This window comes from Dromiciops gliroides, chromosome 4 (assembly GCF_019393635.1).
Source record: "Dromiciops gliroides isolate mDroGli1 chromosome 4, mDroGli1.pri, whole genome shotgun sequence".
NCBI classification, from domain to species: Eukaryota; Metazoa; Chordata; class Mammalia; order Microbiotheria; family Microbiotheriidae; genus Dromiciops; species Dromiciops gliroides.
The window spans coordinates 27,230,162-27,251,422 of record NC_057864.1 but is presented as its reverse complement, the minus strand read 5'-3'; the positions used below and the strand labels follow the sequence as shown (position 1 = coordinate 27,251,422).

At 44.8% G+C, this 21,261-nt stretch overlaps 1 protein-coding gene across 5 annotated transcripts in view; it reads left to right on the top strand.

Moving 5' to 3' along the window:
- The first annotated feature begins 8,652 nt into the window (after positions 1 to 8,652).
- OSBPL9 (oxysterol binding protein like 9) overlaps positions 8,653 to 21,261 on the top strand; it is a 157,287-nt gene continuing 144,678 nt past the window's right edge. For all 5 annotated transcript variants that reach the window (XR_006356317.1, XM_044001933.1, XM_044001932.1 and 2 more), the window contains exon 1: positions 8,653 to 8,772. Coding sequence is in view for 4 of the 5 variants with exons in the window: in XM_044001933.1 (XP_043857868.1) it covers positions 8,662 to 8,772 (111 nt within the window). In the remaining variant the exon portion in view is untranslated. The remainder of the gene's footprint in view (positions 8,773 to 21,261) is intronic.

The window sequence follows — 21,261 nt, the reverse complement described above, 5'->3', positions numbered from 1 at the left end:
TAATCAAGGCAGATATTCTCTGTGGTTGGAGAACAATGATCTGGCCTTTTTACCTTGTCTTTTGTTCTAGCTCAAATTTATTGGCATCAGCACTTAGACATTGCTTCTTTTTTTTCTTAATTATTATTTATTTTTTAATTTTTTAGTTCCAAATCTTTCTAGAAGGCACACAATATATCAGTTGTACATATGAAATCATGCAAAACATTTCCATGTTAGCCATGTCACACAGAAAAATAAAGTTAGAAAATTATACTTCAATTTCCACTCAAGAGTTCATCAGTTCTTTGGAGGTAGATAGCATTTTTTCTTCAGGAGTCCTTTGGAATTTATTGGATCATTGTATTGATCAGAGTAGTTGTCAGTCAAGTTTTCAGTTGATCGTTATACAATACTGCTGTTATTGTGTACAATGATCTCCTGGCTCTGTTCACTTCATTCTGCATCAGTTCATATACGTCAGACATGGATTCTTGGCTGTCTCCAATTCCCAAGTTCTTTTCATTACCCTGTGCACCAGGAGTCAGGCATTACTTTTTTTTTTTAATTAAAAAAATTTTTTTGAGATGCATTACTTTGATTAAGTTGCCTCCTCTCTCAGTCTGTTACCTCAACTGTCAAATTAACATTATAGATGAGGAAACCAGATCATGGATCATAGGATTTAGAGCTAGACTGTCCTTTAGAGATCCAACCATGTGATTACATAGAGAAGGAAAATTAGGTACAGAAAACTGGAGGGAATTAGGGTGAGTTAGTGGGAGAGGTGATACTTGAATCCAGGTTTCTTGATTCCCAAGTTCAGGGCTAAGCCACTTTGTGAGAGAGTTGGAAAGGAAACTTAGAATATAGAGTGGCAGAACTGGGAAGGATCTTGGGACAGAGAATGTCAGAGGTGGGAGGGACCTTAAAAACATCAGAGCTAGAAGCATGGTGTCATCCTAGGCTCCTCACTCTTCTTCATCCAATATTCCTCACATATTGAATCAATTGCCAAATCATGTCTCCACAAAATCTTTCCCATCTGTTCCCTTTTTTCCATTCATCCAGTCACCATCCTAATTCAACCCCTCATCACCATCAGTCCTTGCCAGTACTATGGTAATAGCCTGACTCAAGTTTTGTATGCCTCAAATCCAACCTTCACACTGTGTGTTTGAAAATATATGGGGGTTGGGAGCAGCTAGATGGCGCAGTGGTTAAAACGCTGGCCCTGGATTCAGGAGCACCTGAGTTCAAGTGTGACCTCAGACACTTGACACTTACTAGTTGTGTGACCCTGGGCAAGTCACTTCACCCCCATTGCCCCGCAAAAAAAAAAGTATTGAAAATATATGGGGGTGCCTATCCCTGTCCTAAATCTTAGGGAACTTAGCTGGGGTTTCTAATATATTGCTACTTATAAATTAGAGGCTATAGCACCAGTCTTTGGCATTAAGCATTTATTAAAGCATATTAAATGTTAGTAAAGAGAGAGAGCACATTGCTCAGAATTAGAATTCAGAAGCCCTACGTACCTAGATAGGAGAGAGAAAGAGACAGAGAGAGAGAGACAGAGACAGAGACAGAGACAGAGAGACAGAGAGAGAAACTCAAACTGTGTGGCCACCTCCTCCAGTGTCCCAGCCCAAGAGAACAAGTGAGAGAGAAGAGGCAGCCCTTACACACTGTTCAAAGCTAACTGGCTACCATTACTGGACTTCAGGGTGGTGCATATTAAAATGAGCAGTACATGCTGAGGTCAGAAACCAGAGGACAGACCCTCTGAGGGGAAAGGCTTTCCAATAGATGTGGTTTTAATTTCTATTGTCTCTATACAAAGTCTTAGCTCCAATTTAGCTCTGAAAAAAGCTGTGGTATATGAATGTAATGGAGTTGTAATGATTGGAATGATGCCACCTACTGGAGACTTGCTGTGGGAAAGCTCCACCATGAGGAAAATGCCTCAGAGACATTGTGGCTTTTCCTTGGCGTCAGGAAATGACGTTTGCTCATGGGTGCTGTCTATCAAGGCTACCAGCCAATCAACTTGAGGAGCCTCCTATTTTCTGGGAGGAGACAGGAAGGAGAAAAGGGAGCCTGCGTGGAGAGCGCTTGGGCTTTTGGGTTCCTGACTTGGTGGTGGTGGCGGCAGAGGACTTCACAGGAAATTTGAGGAAAGATAGGAATGCCAGGCTGTTGGAATTCTGTTCTCAAACTTTTTCTTTCTATTTTCCAATAAACCCTTAAAACCTAAACTCATTTTATCAGTGATTTTAGTCAGTTTCCCCCAAAACTGGGGGAACATATTAGAATCCACATTTAGAATCTTAAATTACACAGAGTACTATGATGGTGTAAGAAATGATGAGCAGGCAGATTTCAGAAAAACCTGGAAAGACTTACATGAACTGTTGCTGAGTGAAGTGAACAAAACGAAGAGAACCTTGTACACAAGTAACAGCAACATTGTATGATGATCAACTCTGACCTAGCTGTTCCAAAGAATGCAGTGATCCAAGACAATTCCAAAAGACTCATGATAGAAAATGTTCTCCACATCCAGAAAAAGAACTATGGGGTCTTGAATGCAGATTGAAGCATACTATTTTCACTTTTTTTTGTTTGTTTTTTCTTTCTCATGGGTTTACCCTTTTGTTCTGATTCTTTTTTCACAACATGACTAATGTTGTATATGTATAATATGTCAGATTGCTTGCTGTCTTAGGGAGGAAGGAAAGAAGGAAGGGAGAAAAATCTGGAATCCAAAATACCGGCCCTGGATTCAGGAGGACCTGAGTTCAAATCTGGCCTTGGACACTTGACACTTACTAGCTGTGTGACCCTGGGCAAGTCACTTAACCCTCATTGCCCTGCTCCATCCCCCCCCCCCAAAAGAGAAAGTTCTGAAGAGCAGTAGATTTAGGAGGAAAGGTAGTGATGAGTTTTGTTTTGGATATGTTGAATTGAAGATGTCAGTGGTTTATCCAGTTTGAAATGGCCACTGGGCATCTGTACTGAGATCTGGGAGTCAGCAGCATGGAGATGATAAAAATTCCAACTCTCAAGTTCTGTGTTATTTTCTCATTTTGGGGTAATCATATGTCTATAATGTTTTCAAATCTTTTTAGATTTTTTCTTTTAATGACCTTAAATATGCATTTTCTCTTGCATGTATGGAGAGGCAAGCGAGTATATCTGAAGGAGACAGGAGGTGGCATATATGTAGATCTCATTTAATCCTCACAACAGTCTTGGGAAATAGGTGCTTATCCCCACTTTGCAGAAGAGGAAACTGAGGCAGACAGGTTAAAATCACTTGTTTAGGGTCACACAGCTAGTGTCTGAGAACCAATGTGAACTTGAGTCTTCTTGACTCCACTGCACCACCTGGTGTCCTACTTTGGTAAGTGCCACCTAGGAGGCCCTTCATAAATGTTTGTTGATTGGTTGCTTCACTTATTCAGAATCCTTTCAAAGACTTGGCCACAGGGGTTAGAACTAATAGGTGGACATAGATTTCATTGATGGAAAAACACCTGTGATAAAAATTATCCAAGGGGAACGGTGATTAGGTATGCTGTCAACCACCAATTCAAACATGCAGAAAGAGTTATCTAATGTTAAGGGTTAAAATTCTAGCTAGTCTGTCTAAAATATCTAATGAGTGGTCGCCAATAAATTATAAGCTTTAGCAAGAGTTAGACTTTTAAGCATTTATTAAGGAGAATAAGAATTTGGTAAAGAGAGAAAGAAAGGCCTAGATTCCTATCCATTAAAGGGAGAGCACATTTCTAGCTCCCTTCTCCACCAGAGTCCAGAGGAAAGAGCGCCTCCGTCTCCTCCTTCCTCCTCCCACTAGTCCGCGTCACTTCCTGATACCAAAGAAAAGACTCCTGGTCTTGCCCTCAAAGACCTTCGCTTCATGGGCAGAACTCTTCTACAGTTAGTATCCAGCAGGTGGTGTTATTCCAATCGTTACACTAAAGAGTTTTATTTATGCTCAAAGCTGGGGCTCATATGGAGGAAGAGTCAGAGAGCCCAGAGCATCCACTTCAGCAACCTCATATAGACTGTGAATACATAAGCAGGATGGGTACAATGGAATTTTACAGAGAGCAGGAGGGGAAGATGAGGATATCTCTGTTGGAAGGGGGAAAGATAGGGATCCTGCATCAGGAAGGTCAAGGAACAGGTTGGTCAAAATTGGAGCCTGAGAGGGAAGTTGGTATTATGGAGGTAGTGTACTCCTCTTATCATGGTGGAGACAAGGAGTTTCCTTCCCATCAGTCTTTCTCTTATCATGGGGCCAAGAAAGAGGTGAGAACCAGGAATTCTCTTGCCACACTTCCTAAAAAGTGGAGGTATTTTGGGGACCTTGGGCAAGCCCCTTGACTTGTTCTGAGCCTCAGCTTCCTCGTCTGCAAAGTGGGGATGCTAATGCCTACAGAGCCTCCCTCCCAGGGTTGTTGTTGAGGGACTCATATGAGATCATAAATTTAGAGCTGCAAGGGCTCCCCAACACCCATCTTTTTTCCAATCCCCTCATTTTTTTTTTTTAGTGAGGCAATTGGGGTTAAGTGACTTGCCCAGGGTCACACAGCTAGTAAGTGTTAAGTGTCTGAGGCCGGATTTGAACTCAGGTACTCCTGACTCCAGGGCCGGTGCTCTATCCACTGCGCCACCTAGCCGCCCCCAATCCCCTCATTTTTCAGATGGAGAAACTGAGGACCTGAGAGGGGATATAAGTTGCCAGAGGTCACACAAGGAGTTATTAGGAGATTTGTAACTCGAAGGCAGCAAGGTAGAGTGAATTTCAGTCATGGAGTACGAATTAATGAGTGACTAAACCAATCATCCAAGAAGCATTTTTTAAAGCATTTACTACATACCATCCTAAGAACAAAGGAAGGCAAAAACACAGTCCCTGCATTCACATTCCAAATGGGGGAGGCAAGATGCAAACGACTATGTACATAAGTTACCAGGGGCTCAAAGTCCACTTGCATAAGACTTCCCTTACTGATGGGGTTTGATTGCTCAATGCTCTGTGTGTAAGGGACAGAGCTGGTGAGAACTTGGGAGAGGAGAGATCCTGGCCTTTTGTAGTCAAGATTTGAATTCCATTTGTGGTTCTAGATTCTCCTCAGATAGAGGTCCGTGGAGGGAGAGAAAGATTCTGGGAAGGGGACAGCTAGGTAGTCCAGTGGATAGAGCACCAGTCCTGAATTCAGGAGGACCTGCGTTCAAATCTGGCCCCAGACATTTACTAGCTGTGTGACCCTGGGCAAGTCACTTAACCCCAATTGCCTCACCAAAAAAAAAAAAAAAAAAGATTCTGGGAAGTCACCTTGATTGTGTACCTATTCCCAGCTTACTATACCAAAGATTTTAGGAAATTCCTTTTGAGGGAATCTCTCAATCGGAGATTTCTGTCTATGTTGAATTGAGATAGCTTTCTCCCAGAGGGAGAGTTCATTCACTCTGTGTATTCTCTGTATATTCTCTTCTGTATAACTTCTCGATTTTCATATGGGTTAGGATAAATGTGTTTATTTGCTCTTTGATAATTTTTCGGTACCTTTACAATGCCCTCACTATCACCTGTTTGGCATTCTGGTGAAACCTATGCAAACTATGCAGGAAGTAGCTGGTGACATAGTAGATTGAGCACTGGACTTGGAATCAGGAAGACCTGAGTTCAAATTTGACCTCAGATACTTACTTACCAGCTACAGAACACTGGACAAGTCACTTAATCTCTGTTTGTCTACAGTTTCCTCAACTGTAAGATCAGAATGAAAATGTCACCTACCTTCACAGGCTTGTTGGGAGGATCAAATGAAATTATACATATATATAGATATTTTAAAAACTATTTATTAATTCAGCTATTTATTTATTTGTTTGTTTGTGGGGCAATGAGGGTTAAGTGACTTGCCCAGGGTCACACAGCTAGTAAGTGTCAAGTGTCTGAGGCTGGATTTGAACTCAGGTCCTCCTGAATCCAGAGCAGGTGCTTTATCCACTGTGCCACCTAGCTGCCCTCTCAAATGAGATAATATTTATAAAAAGTGCCTGGCACTTAATAGGCTTATTTCTCCTAGGCATCCCTTCTCAGAATAATGTTTTTATTTTATGTTTTGTTTTGTTGTTTTTTAAGTGAGGCAATTGGGGTTAAGTGACTTGCCCAGGGTCACACAGCTAGTAAGTGTTAAGTGTCTGAGGCCGGATTTGAACTCAGGTACTCCTGACTCCAGGGCCGGTGCTCTATCCACTGTGCCACCTAGCTGCTCCTAGAATAATGTTTTTAAATGGTTAAAATAAAAGACGAAGGATTAACCAATTACACTGAAATAAAGATGTCATTGAACATAAAATGTCAGTGAACTATGAAAAAATAATTATTAATAATGGGTTTCTTGGGGGGACCCAGAGATCAGTTTCAGTTCTTTCTCCTCCCCAACCCCCAACCCCCACTCCAAAAAGTCCAGTTCTTGAGGAACTTCAGCAGATCTTATTTGGGATAAATGCAAGGAAACAAAAGAAATGGAGATAGGCTTTCAGTGAAGGATTGATGGGATCAAACCACACCTAGATACTATACTTCCCCTATGCCCTTCGGTGAGGGTCTTTTGCAGATTCTTCCCCAATAACATCTCTGTAGAATTCATTTTAATTTAGACCACCCTCAATGGACTTGAATGACATTAACCAATTAGCGTTGATCAATGTATAATAACTTGCCTCTTTCAAAAGAAGATAAAGCCCTTGGCTATCTCAGGCTCTGGATCTTGGCTCTCTCTTGACCATCACTCTGGCCTTGGTCCTCCCTCTCTGGACAATGTAGTTCTGAAGGCCTGAGACCATGAGAAGTTAGGGAGACCCATGGACAATCCTTTACTGATATGTTAATAAAATAATAATATGCTTACTGCCCAAACTGGTGCAATAGTGATTAATATATAAAAAACACAGTAATAGCAACTAATTTAGAAAACAGAGAAAGGTGATCAAAGGAGACTTTAGAGATAGTTATTTCTGATCCTCCATTACTAGCATCTAGAATGAACCAAGTGGACACACAAAACCTACATGGGCACCACATAAGCATACACATATGCACACACATATACATCCTACACATATAAGATATAGACGGTGAACATAGGAAGTAATTCCATATGAAAAGAACTAGTGGTGAGGAGTGAAAGGAATGAGAAAGGTGCAGAAAGAATGAAGTTAGGACTCTAATTAAATATAATCCAGCATGGCATGGGGCAGTAGGGTCCTGGTAGAATTCCTCCATTTGATCCCCAGCTAAAGTAAGGCTCAGCCATTTTTCACTTGTCTCCTAGCTCAGTTTCTGGTTCTCTTCCAGAGAAACTTGCCCATTATGCCTCAATTTGGGTTCTTTCTTCCCTACCCCCCCCCCCCAAGAACTGCCCCCACCCTTCAGCTCCCTATTGTGTGTTATCTTTCTCAATTAGACTGTAAGCTTCTTGAGGGCAGGGGCTGCTTTTCTTTTTGCTTGTATTTGTATTCCCAGCACCCTAACATAGTGCCCAGCACTAGTAAGTACTTTAGAAATTCTTGTTGACTTTTCTGAGTCTTTGTTTCCTCATCTGTAAAAAAAAAGTCAACAATAATACCTTCAGCTCCTACTTTAAAGTGTTGTTATGTGGTTTATAGCCCCTTAGTGCCCAGAGAGCATCTAGTACAACCCCCTTACTTTATACACCAGCAGATTTAGGCCCAGACAGGTAGTGTCTCACCCAGACAGAGGTTTAAGTGGTAGCTAAAAGTAGTGCAGGGCATAGAGAACTGGGGCTGGCTCCCTTAAGGAGGCAGGCTGTGTGGCCCTGGGCAAGTCACTCCACCTACTTGCTTCAGTGTTCTCATCTGTAAAATGGGTTAAAATCTCCCAGGGCTATTGATGTGAGGATCAAAATCCACAACTGTAAAGCCTAATAGAAATATTACTATTATTATTCAACCCAGGTCTCATCTGCACAACTTCTCTTTAATTCTAAGGGTAGGGGCCCTTTCCAATGAACCAAGGTGGAGGTCAGGTCATAATAAGATGTATAGCGGGAAGGGACCTCAGAGGCAGGCCATCACTTACAACCTTCTCATCTCTAGAGAGGGGGTAACCTGAAGCTCGGAGACACCCTGGGTCACCCAGGGAGGCACAGAGGTGAGATTCGAACCCAGGGCCTCTGACTCCAACGTCAGAGATTGTGTGTGTGTGTGTGTGTGTGTGTGTGTGGCAATTGGGATTAAGTGACTTGCCCAGGATCACACAGCTAGTAAGTGTTAAGTGTCTGAGGTCGCATTTGAACTCAGGTCCTCCTGAATCCAGGGCCGGTGCTCTATCCACTGCGCCACCTAGCTGCCCCCATCAGAGCTTTTTATTTCATGAAGCCATTTGCAATGTTGGGGACTTTGGTTCCTCCCTTCTACGTGGGGTCCCCGTGAGCAAAACTCCTTGGACCTCTCTAAGAGAGCTCCAGACACGCGAGCTCTCCCAAAGATTCCCCTCCTTTCCCCGCCTCCCTTCCACAGGACGCAGTCCTTGGGCCCCGCCCACTCCCCGCCCCCGTCAGTGGCCCCGCCCCTCTTGCCCCGAGCCTATATAGGCGCGTGACGTCAGCTCGTTTGTTGTCATTGGCGGCTCCCAAGATGGCGTCCATCATGGAGGGGCCGCTGAGTAAATGGACCAACGTGATGAAAGGCTGGCAGTACCGCTGGTTCGTGCTGGACTACAACGCGGGGTTACTCTCCTACTACACGGTGAGGAGGAGGCCGCCCGCCCAGACATGAAGCCTGGACCCGGGGCCCGGATGGAGACCGGCCTGGGGAGGGGGGGGGTGTTGCTGGCGAGTTGGGGTTGCTATGCTGGGGGCTCGGCGCGACCCGGGGGAGGCGGGGCCTGAAGGGAGCCTGCCAATGAAAAACGGCGACGTGAGGGCGCGGCCAATGAGGAGGCAAGGACTTCGAGATTTATGGACCGGGCGTGGGCGTGGGGTGGGGTCCTGAAGCCTGCCGGCTCGGGCGGGGCTGAGTGGCGTGGTGGTGGGGGGGGGGGGGGCAGAACTTGGGAAGGGGGAGAAGTGAACGCCCCCTCCCCACACCCCGTGGACTTCGACCTTCCGGCCACGCCCCTCCGCCTTAGTTTCCCTAGCTGTATAATGTGTGTGTATGGGTGCACCCGAAGTTCCCCCCCTCCAATTCTGGGGTTGCTCCATGATATTCCCTCCACGCCTTTCCACGCCCCTGGGTCATGGAATCCCGAGACCGAGATGAGCCCGAGGTCTGGGGACGGGGGTGGGGTGGGGGGCAGGGAAGCCTAAATCGCCTCCTGAAGCTATGTGGGGGTGGGGCTTGGAGGGAGCTCTTGACCTTGGACCACTCCGAGGAGGGGGGCTCCCTCCTACGGATGCTCCCCCTGGAGTTGTTGACCCCTTGACCTTCAGGAACTCTTCCCCCCCCCCCGTAACTTTTGAGAACCCTCAGGTCCTTCACTTGGGGTCCACGAACTTGGGTGGGGGGAAGTGACCTCGGATTCCTTTGCAGTCCTAGGATTTTTGTACTTTTAAAAGCATTATTCTGAGAAAGTTCCCCAGACTGGCAGGGTGTAGGGGTGTCATTGATCCCCCCAAAAGGTCACTTGACCTAAGTGGACCGTCACCACCCCTTTCTCTGAACCAAGAGCCTTACTTAACACTGATGTAAGCCTAGAGCTATGTTCTGGAGGCCACGTTCCCCATGACTGGTGTACTGGATGTTGGATTTTATAGAAATGCCTTCCGAGGTGACATGTCCTGCTAGGTAGAGCAGAGGGATAAAGAGAGAAATAAAACTCCCCCTGCCCTCTAGGACTTTACCTTCCATAGATAAATAAAATACTGAAAGGAGCAGGCTTGAATTTCTCTCGAATGCTGAGAAGGTTTTGAAATTTTAATTTCTAATGCCTAATCGATGCTGCTAAGGGAAAATGGTGGAAAAAGATGATGGTTTTCGTTTGTGAGTGTCAGGTTTGATGGGAGCAGAGGAGGAGTCTAGACAGAACACTAGTATCATCTAGGAGTTCTGACTTAGGAACTAGTTATGGGAATTCAACTCCCTCCTGGTTCTTAGTTTCCTAAAATGAGGAGTTTGGGCCTTTTTAGCTCTGAAACTCAAATGATTGCCTAAACTTTTCCCCACTGTCTTTGACACAGCTTTCAAGCAATGGGCAAGTCCTTAAATTCTGTATAATACCTCCTTTTCTAATGCTCCCTCCTCCTCCCTCAGCAACCCCCCCACCCCTCTTTAGAAATGGTGTAGTTGTGCTAGGGAGGAGAAATCATCCCAGAAAGTTCATTGGTGCCATTTGACAGTATTTTGCTCTGATTATTAGTTACTAACAGCAGTGAGGTACTGTAAGAGAGAGGAGCTGGGGTACTTAATGATCTAGGAAAGACAGTCACTGTACTCTTCCATTAATCCTCAGTTTCCTTCTGTAACATGGGGATGATATTAGCACTTACCCCACAGGGTTATTGTTTAGCTGAAATGAAACAATGCAGGCAGAGCACTTTGCAGACTTTTAAGAGCTCTATAAATGTCTGGGGGTGATGTGGTGTCATTAAGTTGATTGTCCAATTCAGCGAATCTTGGACTGCTTGTTCTCCGCTAGGCCTGGGGGGGGGGGGAATAGAAAAATGAGAAACACCGCAGATACTGCCCTCAGAGTGCTCACATTCAAATGGGGGGCAGGAGGTGTGCCAGGAATTAATGGTAGACAAGAAAGGTAAAAAACTGGAGAGACGGAGAAAATTGCAAGCTGTGATTTTATTAGTAATAGTGAAATCCTGTTAATGGTCATTAACTTGAATTTTAAGCTTTGCAAAATCACATACAGCTGGAGAGGCAAGGCATGCAGTGGATTAATCAGAGAGGGCCTCAGAGTTAGGGAGAACCGGACTCCAGAACTGCCTCTTCCCTAGCCTGGCTCTGTGACCTTGGGCGTTTACTTAACTTCTCAGGGCTCCAGGCAACTCTCCTAAAGGGGAGAAATTGCTGAATGTGTCTCTTGTGGAAACATTGTTAGCATTCTTGGTATCTCTGGTAAATTTCTGCCTTAGCAGTTTCTTTATTGGGAGTTCCCTATATCAGTGACATCCCAGGTCTGTACCAAAAAAAAGTTTTGCAATAGTTTTGTTGTTCACAGTTGTCTTTAGGAATCTCTGCAGCTGAGACAGTGAACATTAGGCTTGAAATTTGTAAATCCTGTAGTCCAAACCTTTGGGGATGTGTCATTTTGCCAGTCGTCGCCCACCAACACAAATTACAAGCCCTCTGTAACAGAGTGGATTGCTTTTGAGATATGCTGTGGTTAGAAAAACTCCTGCCTTGTGGGTAAGTAACTGCTTGCTGTGTTTTTCTGTCTATATTTAGCCAGGCTACTTCTTGGACCGAAGGCGTCCTATCTCAGGGGCTTTGTAAGGACCTGCCCAAGGCTATGCTTTCCTTAGATTTTAGCTTTTAAAGAACCTGGCCAGGGTTGTCACACTATGGGGGCTGGGGGTAGGTCTTCAGAGAGAAGAAAATCCAATGGCTCGGGTAAATTATCAGGTGATCTGTGGAAACTCTACCCTGATGATAATCTGGAAATCCTACTGAACCTGTCCAGCCACTTCTGGTCTATGAAAGCTAGGTAAAGTTTTCATCATTGTATCCCCTTGTTGCCTGCTACTTGCTTTACAATGGAATAAATGTTCATTCAGCTAGTGAGTGAATGAATTATTATCAGTCAAGAGGATAGTGTAATTCTGAAATACTCTTCAACCCAAGGGTACACTTCTGTGCAGGCTAAAAACAGGCCTTGAGAGGGCCTAGGGCAGCCAGGACCCTCCCCTTTCCTCCTCCCCAGGCTTTCAGATCTCTGACAAATGTCTCTTTGTCCCATTGGTCGATTCCAGCTGCAGCCAAATGTGGTGGTTGCCCTAGTACCTTTTGTCTCTCTCCCACTCATCCTCCATTCTGGGTCCTTAAGCCACAAGACCACCCTTGCCAAGAGAGGCAAGCTCAGTTTTCATGAAGCTGGAGAGAATTTCTTCTTTTCAGTGTCCTCTCCATTCAAGTTTGGGCGAGGGGAGAATGGTTGGAAATGTATTGTGCCAGTTTACCCACAGCCCTAAGCTACAGAAGTGGCAGCACTCGAGGGGAGAACATGGGCCCAGTGAATGTGTTGGACCTCTCTCATCGATGTTGAGAGAGACATGAATGAGGACATGAAAGTGTCCTCTCAGGAACTTACCTGTAAGTTTATTTTATGGCTCCTCTTTCTTGAGGAGGGGCTGGAGAAGAAACATTGAATTTGTAGTCAGGGTTGAAAGACCTGGTTTGGAGCCCTGGCTTAACAGACTACATGGTTGGGGTGTGCTATTTAACCTCTTTGGGCCTCGGTTTCCCCATTTGTAAAATGAATGAACAGGAAAGCATTTAGTAAGGGATTATTCTGTGTGAAGCCCTGGGGATACAAAGAGAGGTCCCTGCCCAAGTCAAAGGAGGACTTGGCCAGTGAGACATTTGTATAGCTCTGGGAAGTTTACAAAAAACCTTTTTTCAGAGCAGCCCTGGTAAGGGGTAGAATACTGACTTCCAGGCCAGTGTTCTTTGGATTGTTCACCTTTGTCTCCTGAAGCTCTTGAAGGTCCTGGCTAGCTTCAAAGTGGTGTGATTCATTTGGCTCCCTTAGATTACCTGGCATTGAATATAATGTCATGAGATTATGTGAGGGAGCCAGGTGGCACAGTGGATAGAGCACTGGGCCTTTCCTCAACTGCAGGTGGGGATTATTGGGCACTGGATAAATGCTTCCTTCTTTGCCCCTTACCCTCTCCTCTTTTGGGGGGGGGAGGGCAATGAGGGTTAAGTTGACTTGCCCAGGGTCACACAGCTAGTGTCAAGTGGCTGACCCATCATTCTGCCGGTATAGGGCCAGAAGAAGGGGGAGAGGCACCTTCATTTAGCAACATCTTTGGATTTGGAATCAGAAGACCTAGGTTGGAATCCAGTCTCTGCTGCTTTAAAGTGAAGGAGATGAACAAGTGTTTGGTATGTGTTGAATGTGTAGCAGGCCATCTGCTAAGTGCCGGAGTTAGAAATTACAAGCAAGCAAGGAGATGGCATTGCTAATAGGGGAAGACCACCTGTATAGGGGAGCAGAGATTGGAGAAGGGGAGACTGAAGACAGTGGCTTGGAGATAATTGAGAGCAAGTGGGCCAGATAAAGGGAAGAGGGGGAGGTGGAGCACCTGTGAGATATCTGGCAAACACTTACACCCCTCTGATCCTCCATTTCTTCATTTCTAAAAGGATGGCATACATGGTTTCTATGGCCATTACAGCTCAAGACCAATTATCCTTGAGTAGTCTTTCATGTGTGATTTCTCCTAAGTATTAAAAAAGATGCTTAATATAATGCAAAGGTACAGCCTTTGAGGACTGGGCAATTGCTGATGGCCTCACCTTCCTGATTTGCATCGAGTTTGTGGCTTTTTGGAGAAAATAGGAACTATGAAGGAAAGGGTATTTGGTAAAAAAATTATTTTTAAGAAGAACTTATTGTCAGAAGCATCTTTTGTTCTTTGATAACTTGTGACTTGAAAAGATTCCTAATGATTTTGCCTTTCAGAAGAGCAAAGATTGAAATCCTAGGACCTGGATTGCCCTTAGATAGGCACAGAAGGTGATCGATCACAAATCCACAATCCTGAGTTTGCTGTGTTTATTCTTTGAAGTGCTTAGAGAGCAAAGAGGAATGCCGGGCTGGGCTTACAGGAAGAATAACTTGCCCAAGTCCCATCACCCGTTAACTCTTTGATGTTTCAAATTGTCTTCTTAGTGATGGCGGCAGCTAGGGTGCAGTGGATAAAGCACCAACCCTGGATTCAGGGGGACCTGAGTTCAAATCCGGCCTCAGACATTTGACACTAACTAGCTGTGTGACCCTGGACAAGTCACTTAACCCTCATCGTCCTGCAAAAAAACCAAAAAAAACCCCCCAAATTGTCTTAGTGATATCTTAAAGTCAGTATATCTAAAATGGAACTAATTTCTCTTCCTTCCCCCACTTCCCTCTTCTCCATCTCTGTCAAAGGCGCCACCAACTTTTCCAGGGTCTCAGGGTCAGAACCTTGGCATTATCCTGGACTCCTCACTCATCTTCAGCTCACATGTCCCATCAGTTGGCACATCTACCATTTCTGCCTTCAGATAACCTTTCTCTTTACGCACATGACACCACTTTAGTTCAGATCCTCTTCACCTCCTATTTTGATTATTGCAACAGTCTCTGTATGAGTGTCCCTGCCTCAAGACTCTCCAGTTCATTCTACACACTGCTGCTAGCATCATTTTAATTTTCCCTAAGGGCAGCTCTGACCATGTGACTCCCCTCCTCAGCCTATTCCAGTGGTCTCTGATTGCTTCTAGGATAAACTAGAATGGCAGTTCAGCATTTAAAACCCTTCCACACCTGGCCCCAACCTCTCTTTCCAGCCTCATTGGACACTTCCTCTTGAGCTGTGGGATCCAGCCAAAATGACCTTTTCGTTGTTACTCACACAAGGACACTCCATCTCTTGTCTCTGGGCCTCTGCCCTGGATAACTACCTCCATGCCTAGAACGTTCTCCCCTGAGATGAAGCTCTAGGACTATCTTGAAAAGCCTGAAGCCTTTCCTCCCAAACTGCTACTAGTGTCCTGCCTTCCACACTACCTCGTGCTCAACTACTAATTTGTATTCTAAGCCATTAAAGCTTAAAACTGCACTAAGACTTTTGGGACACACAATATATCTGCTTATTCACTTTACATTTAAGCTGAGTGTATGGGAGTGTATGTCTGTGTATGTCTTTATTGTTTCTGCCATTAGAATATAAGCAGCTTGTGGGTAAGGATTGTTCATTCTCCCTTCTCATATCCCTGCTGCCTGGGACACAGGTACTTAAGTGCTTGCTGACTGATTGATAAATTCAGGGTCATCTTTTGCTGTGGGTCCTCTCTGGGCTAGGCTCTGCCCATATCACTTGGTGAAAAATGTAATTTTTAAAGTCTTTTTGGAGCCCCCAGACTTCTCCTCTTTTATTTGTTTCCCTGTTAACATTAGATGGTAGTGACCTTTCCTTCTTCTCCAAATCTTCAAATATCAAATACAGAATACTCTTTTTTGGCATTCAAAGCCCTATATAACCATCCTGTCTTCTGTAAGGGGCTAAGATTCTAGCTAGTCTTGTCTAAAATATCTAATGAGTGGTTGCCAATAAATTATAAGCTTTAGCAAGAGTTGGACTTTTAAGCACTGATTAAGGAGAATAAGAATTTGGTGAAGAGAGAGAAAAGGCCTAGATTCATCTATTAACGGGAGAGTGCATTTTAGCTCCACTTTCCATGAGAGTCCTCACGAAAAAAGCGGGAACCACACCTTCCTCAATCCCACAAGCCTCCTGTGAAAACTGGAAATGTCCTGTCCCCACACACACACAGCTCCAAGCTAATTGGCTGATAGCTTTGATCGACAGTACCCATGAGCAAACGTCACTTCCTGATGCCAAGGACCTGACCGCATGGCTTGCGCTCAGATGCCTTCTCCTCACGGCAGGTGTCATCATTCCAATTGTTACACTTCTTAAACCTTACTTCTTGCTGAGTACTCTCCAGTCCATTGACACTGGTCTCCTGACTTCCATAAACAAGACATTCTTCCAGGCATTCTCTCTAGCTGGCTCCCATTCCTGGAATATTCTCTCTCCTCATCTCTGACTACTGGCTTCCTTATCTTCCTTCAAGTCCCAACTGAAAACACCCCTTCTACCAGAAGCCTTTCTTTCCCCTCCCTTAATGCTAGTACCTTCCTCCTGGGATTATCTTTAATTCATCCTGTTTGTAAATAGTTGTCTATGGGTTGTCACCTTCATTAGACTGGGAGCTCCCTGAGGGCAGGGACTGTATTCACCTTTCCTTATATCCTCAGCATTTAGCACAGGGCCTGACACATAGCAAGCACTTCATAAATGTTGATTGACTGACTGACTTTGCCTTCCACAGCCAGCCCTGTTCTTCCCTGGTGTTCCTACATGGTTTTCATTCAATATTGGCCCTTTCTTCTCTTCCTGGTCCCACTCCTTAAAAGTGAAGGTGCCTAAGTTTATTCATCTACTTTTCTTTCTGTTCTTTCTCCCTCAGTGATGTCTAATCCATTGTCATAGGTTTATTCATCGAGTCAGCACAGACAACTCCTAGATCTACATTTTGAGCCTTTATTGTAGAATTTAAAGCTGAAAGGGACTTGAGGAATCATAGAATCCAACCCTGTGATTCTCTGCCCCTTGCCCAACACAGCAAGTCTGTTCAGAAGCAGGGCTTCAGCTTGGGACCTTCTGCCTTTGAACTTGGCATCTCTTTCTGCTGACGCTGCTACCTCTCGAGTACTCAGACAAGATGGAAAGAACCAGAATGATCTGGTGCCAGGATTCCCAGCGTTCTGGTGTCTGTAACCCCTTGGCTTTCGGTAAACCTTATTGGACCTTTTGTCCAACATGAAAGAAATTATAGAGTTTTCCACCATTAGCTATACAAACCCAGGTTGGGATGCCCTCCCACCCTCAAAGTGGACAGTGCTGGACTTTGGCTGTCCTTGTTGGATAGGGTTCTGCTGGGCTAACAGGGAGAGGAACTTGCCCAAAGTCAAATAGACTTCCCTCAAAAGCTTGTCCTAAAACAGGGTTTAATAACCCTGAAGGTTTTTTATTTCACATTGCCTTCAAGATGAAGTTAAAAGTGCCTAGTCTGGCATTTAGGGCCTTCTACAACCTAACTGAATCAAATCTAACAATGCCCATTATCATATAGCAGGAATCTTCCATGACATCCAGGTCAGACTCTGCCCTGGGTGCCCAGCTTACTTCTGTTTGTGTTACTGACGTACTTTTCTGTTTGTATCCCTAGTGCTTACCACTGAACTTTGCATAGGAAGAGCTTAATAAATGTTTCATTTGTTCAATCATTCATTCACCCACCCACCCACCCACCCAGAATGTCAGAGAATCTAGGCTATGGAGGCTGACTAGGCCAATCTGTACTCAAACTTGAATCCACCCCCCCCCAAAAAAAATCCCTGGGAAGGGTCTTCTGGCCTTTAAAGATGCATACAGTGAGGGAGACAGCCCCCTTCCTTGCCTCCCACTGAGGCAGCCCTTCTCTGAGACATTCCCTCAGTTTATCAGTCTCATTCCCAAGTGTTTCCTAGCCAGTTGAATCTGTGGCCTGATGAGGCCCAACCACAGAGGGACTGCTACCTCCTTGTTCCTGGAAGCTCTGCCCCTTTTAATGGAACCCCTGATCAGATGAGCCTTTTGGCTGCCACAACTCATAGCTGATTGACTCTGGTTGAGCTTGCAGTCCAATAAAACCCCAAAATCCTTTTCAAGATAGCTACTTTCCAGCTGTGCCGCCCCGTTCCTGTGCTTGTGCAGCTGAGTTTTTTGTTTTTTTTTTAGTGAGGCAATTGGGGTTAAGTGACTTGCCCAGGGTCACACAGCTAGCAAGTGGATTTGAACCCAGGTGCTCCTGACTCCAGGGCCGGTGCTCTATCCACTGCGCTACCTAGCTGCCCTGTGTAGCTGAGTTTTTGAACCTGAGTATGACTTTACATGACTCCCTGTGGATTTTCATTATGGTATTAGATTCATCTCTTTTTTTTTCCACCTCTGCCTTTATCCAACTCCTTGTTAAAAGGTTAATCAGCCCAGGGCCTTTCACAGCCTCCGGGACACTCAGCATCTGTGGCTGAGTTGACATGTAAATGTTGAGATCATAGAACTGGAGGGATCTTGGAGGCCATCTGGTGTCACACCTTTTACAGGTAAGGAAACTGAGACCCAAAGAGGTCGAATGACTTGCTCAAGGTAGTAAGTAGGAGAGCTGGTCTTGGAAACAATGCCCTTTGGCTTCATCACCAGCACCCTGTGCTATGTTCTCTCTTACTAATGAGTATTCTTTGAGACCAGCCACTCAGGTAGTTAGGAACCCACCTGATTGTGTTATCATTTAGTCCACAACTTTTTGTTTTCATAAGAATACTGTGAGATACTTTATCAAAGTATGCCTGGGTAAAATTCCGTTAAACTAAATTTATAGCTCACCCATGGGCTGTTAGTTTAATAACCCATAATAATAACGATGAGACCTGTTGTTATAGAAGCCAGACTGCCTCTTTGTATTCATTGCTTTCCTCTCCCACCCCTCATCTCTTTCATGATCTTCCCCAGGAATCAAAATCAAGGTCAATGATCTATAGTTTATAGATTGTGTTCTCTTCTGTTTTGAGCTTGTAGAACTTTGCTCTCCTCCAGAGTTGAGCTACTTCGTGTATTTATTCAGTCTTTCAAATATGACTGACATTGGCATAACAGTCACATCTAAGAGTTGTTTCCAGATCTGAGGATGGCCAGACGATTGGACTCCATCAAGGATCAGCCCCCTGCTTTTGGATAGCAAGATAATGTTAGTCATTTTGGTTCTGTCATTACCAGTGCAAAGGTCTTAGAGAAAATAGAAGCAAGATAAGATATGAACTCAAAACCAGCTTCTTTTGTCCTAAGCTTCTCTTGCCAGCCTCAGCATGTTCCAGATTCTGACAGGCCTGATGACATTTGGCAGACCTGGGCCATGTTATAATATTCCTCTTGTTACCTCATGTTGCTTTGTGATCTGTACGTGCCTTTTTGGGAGCCGAGTTTATCGATCAGTTCCCTGTGCATCTACATCGATCTCTTTGGACCGTTGCCACTTCCTCTCTTCACTCAAGTTATTTGCCTTTGTCTTCAGAGTTTCAGTCTTACAGGTTTTCTGTCTCTCCTTCACTGTTTTTCCCAGCAGTCTTGTGGACCATAGAATCCTACCTGTCCTTTCTTTGGATTCCTTTGGAATCTGCCCTTCCCAAACCTAGGGTGCATGTATAAATGAAGAAGCACATATTAAATGCTTCCTATGTCTCAGGCACTGTGCATACAAATATAAAAGGCTCTGAGATAGTCAGATAGTCGGCTGCCCCCAACCCCCAGAAGGTGCTGTAGGGGAGTGATCAGGATCTGAAAGTCACAGAGATGACAGTGGGGTTAGAGGAGAGTTGGCAGGGACATTCTTTTCTAGGAATGGTCATGGGTTTGGTCACTGCTCTAAGAGCGAGAGGTGGGGGGGAGCAGATGGGCAGGGTTTATCATGATGGCTGCTCCCCCTTTAGGAGGGAAGGCCTTTGAGTTAGCACTGCAGTGCCCACTCTCAGTCAGTGGCAGCCTCTGCCCGACTTTCTGGCTATATCACAAATTTTAAGATTCACTTGGCACTTTCCCCCAAGGTTCTCCTCATTTCCACCCAATTAGTGGTGTGACCTTGGGCAAATCAATCTTCCTCATTTCCTCATCTGTAAAGTGACCTAAGTAGCCTAGGTGAAGTTCCTTCCATTTCTATGTCCTTAATCCTGGGCAGAACTGGAATGGATTTTGGCCTGGCCACAGTGGCTGCTTTTTCTTCCTGCAGCAGAATGTCATCATTCGGGGAAAGACACAAAGTGGGAGCTTCCCTTCTTCCTTCAGCAAATGCATTTATGAGATGGATATCATGTTTCTAAACACAAACAGCTTGGACCTAGAAAAGAACCATGTAGAAGTGATTTAGCTTCAGGATTAAATCCCACATAGCGGCCCACAGAGAGAACCCCACCCACACCCACACCCAAGATCAGCTCCTTTCTCCTTGAAGCAGCCTGGAGGGTGGCCAGAGGAAGAGTTCTTTTACTTTGCTTTGGCTTGGAGTTTTCCGAATTCTGTGTCATTTGTCCACATCACAGTGTTCAGATTGTTTACATCTGTTGGGGTTGAGTTGGCTTTGGTTTTTATAACAGTACTTTATACGTGTTCTCTCATTGGTCCCTCACTAGAACAGGGAGTGCAGCTAGGATCCTCATTTTACAGTTGAAAGAACTGTGGCAGGAAAGGGGGAGGGAGAAGGGAGAGAATTTGGAATTGAAAATAAAGTCAAATCGAATTTTAAAAAGCTGTGGCTCAAAGGAGATAGAGTAATAACTGAAATTCAAAGTTTGTCGGTTGTTTGACCTGAATGATTTCATTTCATCTCCCAAACAGCTCTGTGAGGTCGGCACCATTGTCATCCCCATGTTCCAGATGAGGAAATTGGGGCTCAGATATTGTGACTTACCCAGGGTCACACAGCTAGTGAGGGATACAGTCCAGGTCTTTTGTCCCTTCCTGGTGCTCTTGACTCCTACAGGTGCTGGAATCAAATCATATGTTTAGTGCTGGAAGCAACTTTAGAGATTCTCTAGCTTCAACTCTGCCATTGTACAGATGAGGAAACTGAGGCCTTGGAAGGTTCAGTGATTTGCTTGGGATCATATGTGTGGTAGGTAGCCTCCTTGGGTCCAGGTTTGAACTCTTAATTCTAGCTCCCTGCCCCCTATACTTCTTCTGTCAGTCAGCAAGCAGTTATTTATTAAATACCTACTACATACGGAACATTGTGCTAAGCACTGGAGATAGAGAAGGCAAAGAAACAGGCCCGAACTGTCTCTAATGTTTGAAGACCTCCCTGTCTTCCTGTGCTAGGCTGGGCTGGACAAATGACTCACTGTAACATTTTTGTGCTTTTTTTTTTTTTTTTTGGTGGGGGCAGTGAGGGTTAAGTGACTTGCCTAGGGTCACACAGCTAGTAAGTGTCAAGTGCCTGAGGTCAGATTTGAATTCAGGTCCTCCTGAATCCAGGGCTGGTGCTTTATCCACTGCGCCACCTAGCTGCCCCTCACTGTAACATTTTTGACTCGACTCATCAGGCTCTGGTCCCGTCTACTCTCTAAATCTGTTTATGGAGGAGAGCCTGACTCCACCCAAATATGGGACGGTCTGGTGTGGTGGTGGTGGGGTGGCTTGCATCTCATTGGAGATTTTGAAACACGCTGGGGGACTCTTGTTGGGTGTGATGGAACTTAAGTAGCTCAGTGCCTGGCACGTACTGCTTAGTAAATGCTCTTAAATTAATTATAATAGGGATTCCTTTTCTAGCTGACCTAGTAGAAGGCTGAAGCTTCCCAGCTCTCAGCATCTATGAATGTGAAGTGTCAGTTGCTTGACTCCAAGCTTACAAAGACAAAATAAAATAATAGTAATAACAATAATGACTCGCATTTATATAGCATTGACTATGTGCCAGACACTG